We start from the raw sequence: 4,100 nt of genomic DNA on the forward strand, positions 1-4,100 counted from the left end.
TCCTCAAAGAAATTTAGAGTCTATTAAGGATCATGTGATATGTAAACAGGTAAGTATAACATAAAGTAGAATGTGATGGAGGCCAAAGGAATAATCTAAAATGTTCTAGGAATATTAGAGGAAGGAGAAATTGCTTTCAGCTAAGACGGAAAGGGAGTAGGAGAGACCACATCAAAGTCCCAGAAAACAGAAGAAATGGCACCTGAGCTAAACCTTGAAGAAAGGGAAGGATTCTAAAAGACAGAGATGAATGCATACCTGGCATGGGGAACAACCTTGACAAGAATACAAAGGCAGGAAACATGTTGATTTGGGGGAATAGCTAATAGTTCAACTTGGTGGGAACAGAGGTTATATGAAAGTGATTTGTATGTGTTAAGGCTAGAAATGTAAGAGGCAGATGAATCATAGAGGGACTCGAATGTCCTGCTAAATAAAATGTTTAGGTCTCATTAATAAGCAATAGAGAACCACTAAAGATTTTTGAATAGAGAAATTACATGATCAGATTTGTGCCTTAAGAAGATTATTTTACCAACACTGAGAAATATGAATTGAAGAAGGGAAGACAAGAAGTAAGACTTAGAGGCAGGGAGATGCAGAAGAAATGTAAAGCTCTTTTTTCCCTCAAAGGTCTTACAACCTAATTAAACAGGAGGAAAAAAAACCTATACAATTGAAATAACAAAGCAACAATACAAACAGTATCAATTCATCAATTTATTAATCTACAAGCATTTATTAGTCATCTACTTATATCCTAGGTATATAATTAGTGTATGACTAATTGTCCAGATGAATAATACAGAGGATAAATCTCCTATGTTCTTAATTCTGACAGATTGGCCTGAAAAAGAAAATGGAAGAGGCTATACTGCCCAACCAGACTTCGGTATCTTATTTCCGGCTGCGAGGTCTATCCACCAACCAGAAGGTGCAGATGGCTGTATTTGCGATTTTTCTCATTTTCTATATCCTGACTCTGATGGGTAACATCCTCATTGTCATCACCATCATCTACGATCGCAGACTCCACACCCCCATGTATTTCTTCCTTAGCAATTTGTCCTTCATTGACGTCTGCCATTCTACGGTCACGGTTCCCAAGATGCTAGTGGACACTTGGTCCGAGGAGAAGTTCATCTCCTTTGATGCTTGTGTGGTTCAGATGTTCTTCTTGCACCTCTTCGCCTGCACAGAAATCTTTCTCCTCACAGTTATGGCCTATGATCGCTATGTGGCCATCTGCAACCCTCTGCACTATATGACAGTGATGAATTGGAAGGTGTGTGTGCTCTTGGCTGCAGCCCTTTGGACTGGAGGGACCATTCACTCGGTGGCCTTGACCTCCCTCACCATCAAGCTGCCCTACTGTGGTCCTGATGAGATTGACAACTTCTTCTGCGATGTGCCCCAAGTTATCAAACTGGCCTGCACGGACACCCGAATCATCGAGATCCTCATTGTCTCTAATAGCGGGCTGATCTCTGTGGTCTGCTTCGTAGTCCTGGTGGTCTCCTACGCTGTGATCTTGGTGTCTCTGCGGAAGCGGATCTCAGCAGGCAGGCGCAAGGCCCTGTCCACCTGCGCAGCCCACCTCACAGTGGTCACACTTTTCTTAGGACACTGCATCTTCATCTACTCCCGCCCGTCCACCAGCCTCCCCGAGGACAAAGTCGTGTCTGTGTTTTTCACAGCTGTCACCCCGCTTCTGAATCCTATCATCTATACCCTTAGGAACGAAGACATGAAAAATGCCTTGAACAAGCTAACAGGGCGGAAGGAAGGGAAAGAAGAAAAGTGAAAATGATTCTCAGCCTTTCTCAATGTTATTTGCTTTTTAACCACATATTTATTCAACAACATTTACTGAGGTTATTACGTCCTGGTCACTGAGGGGAATAAAAAAAAAAAAAGAATGAGATCCATTTTCTGCCTTCAAGTAACTCTGATACAGACACACACAAAAAATCGTGTTAGAATGTAATAGGTGCTTAGGAAAAGTACAAAGTACTATGAGACTTTGAAGGAAGAAGAATTCATTTTCTGTTTGGGGAATCAGAGAAGAGAGAATAAAATAATGGGCAGTATTTCAGGAGGTAGTAAAAGGGTAGGAATAATGATATGAACAAATGCTGGAAGGAAGGAAAATTGGAAACCGTGAATTAAAGGAGGAGAATCATGGCAATGAAACTGATTAGAAACCTATTGAAATAGCCAAAGCAGCAAGTAATGAGAATCTGAACTATGATGGTAGCCGTTGGAATGGAAAGAAAAGGATAGAAGCAGAATATACTCTAAGATGAGATTCTTTGATACTTAGTGCCTGGGAGAATGGTGGGACAGAAAAGAATCAGTCAGCAAATTTGAATTTGAACATTCATTTGAACAAAAGGAACAGAGAAAAATTACTCAGATTTTAATCCACTTCATAGTTGCTGAGCAGTGATAGAAGCTCTCACTCCAAATCAGATTAAGAGAAAAAGAAGAGGGCAGTGAGGTAGCTCAGTGAATTGAGTTAGACTTAGAGATGGCAAGTCCAGGTTCAAAATCTAGCATTATACACTTACTAGCTGTGTGACCAGTGGCTTAACCTCAATTGCCTAGACCTTACTGCTCTTCTGCCCTGAAACCAATATTTACCTTTGATTCTAAGACAGAAGATAAAGATTTTTTTAATTTAAATTAAATTTTTAAAATTAAAAATAGAGAAATAGAATCATTTAATGGGAAAGAACAATGTAATAGGGATCTGAAGACCCCAAATCTTGCTCCAGGTACATCTTTCAAATTGTATAACTGTAGGAAATTACTTAATTTCTCACAGCCTTAAATATTTCATCTGTAAAATGGGGAAAATAATATTTATTCTTCCTACATATCAAAGTTGTGGCATATAAAAATAAAATAACATAGTAATGAGACATAGTAAATACAGTGTTTGAAAAATAAAAGCATTATATAAATATAAGGTATTTCTTTGGTCTTAGAGTCCAAAAGTTTTAAGTTCTGCCTCTCATGCTGTCTGTGTGATCCTTGACAAGGTCCTAAGACCCTAAATTTCAGCGCAGGTTGTGATTTGCATCAGGAAGTGGGTGGCACTGTAGTTAGAATTTCAGGCCTGGAGCCAAGAAGACCTGAGTTCAAATCTGACCTCAGACATCTTTTAGTTAGTTATTTGACCCTGGGTAAGTCACATAACTTTATTGGCCTGCATTTCCTCCTCTGTCAAATGAGCTAGAGAAGGAAACACCCAATTATATGGCAATAAATATGTCAATTAGGTGAAACGGGTAAATATTTACAAAAATATAAATTGCCTAGATTAACAAAAGAAGAAATAGAATGTTTAAATAACCTCATCTCAAAAAAAGAAATTGAACAAGCCATCAAGGAACTCCCTGAGAAAAACACTGGAGGGCCAGATGGACTCACAAATGAATTCTATCAAGCATTTAAAGAGCAACTAATCCCAATACTACACAAACTATTTGACAAAATAAGCAAAGAAGGAGTCCTACCAAATTCTTTTTATGACACAAATATGGTACTGATTCCCAAGCCAGGAAGACTAAAAACAGAGAAAGAAAAAGTACAGACCAATCTCCTTAAGAAACATAGATGCAAAAATCTTAAATAAAATACTAGCAAAGAGACTACAGGTAGTTATCACAAGAATTATTCACTGTGACCAGGTAAAATTTTTACCAGAAACGCAATGTTGGTTTAACATTAGGAAAACCATCCACATATTTGACCATATCAATAACCAAACTAACAGAAATCACGATTATCTCAATAGTTGCAGAAAAAGCCCTTGACAAAATACAGCACCTATTCCTATTAAAAATATTAGAAAGTACAGGAATAGAAGGACCTTTCTTCAAAATAATAAACAGTATTTATTTAAAATCATCTTTAAGTATCATCTGCAATGGGGATAAGTTAGAAGAAGCCTTCCCAATAAGATCAGGAGTGAAGCAAAGTTGCCCGTTATCACCACTGTTATTTAATATTGAATTAGAAATGCTAGCAGTAGCAATTAGAGAAGAAAAAGAAATAGAAGAGATTAAAGTAGGCAATGAGAAAACTAAACTATC

At 37.9% G+C, this 4,100-nt stretch overlaps 1 protein-coding gene across 1 annotated transcript; it reads left to right on the forward strand.

Annotated features, from left to right (window-relative positions):
* The first annotated feature begins 859 nt into the window (after positions 1-859).
* LOC123236036 (olfactory receptor 4E1) lies at positions 860-1,804 on the forward strand. The gene has a single exon (XM_044662292.1). It carries the CDS (start codon positions 860-862, stop codon positions 1,802-1,804), a length of 945 nt encoding a protein of 314 aa, XP_044518227.1.
* Positions 1,805-4,100: the final 2,296 nt, after the last annotated feature.

The sequence above is a fragment of the Gracilinanus agilis genome, chromosome 2, assembly GCF_016433145.1.
Source record: "Gracilinanus agilis isolate LMUSP501 chromosome 2, AgileGrace, whole genome shotgun sequence".
NCBI classification, from domain to species: Eukaryota; Metazoa; Chordata; class Mammalia; order Didelphimorphia; family Didelphidae; genus Gracilinanus; species Gracilinanus agilis.

What these genes read in the sequence shown, in the direction of transcription:
- LOC123236036 (XM_044662292.1), top strand. Translation starts at nt 860, where the DNA reads ATGGAAGAGGCTATACTGCCCAACCAGACTTCGGTATCTTATTTCCGG.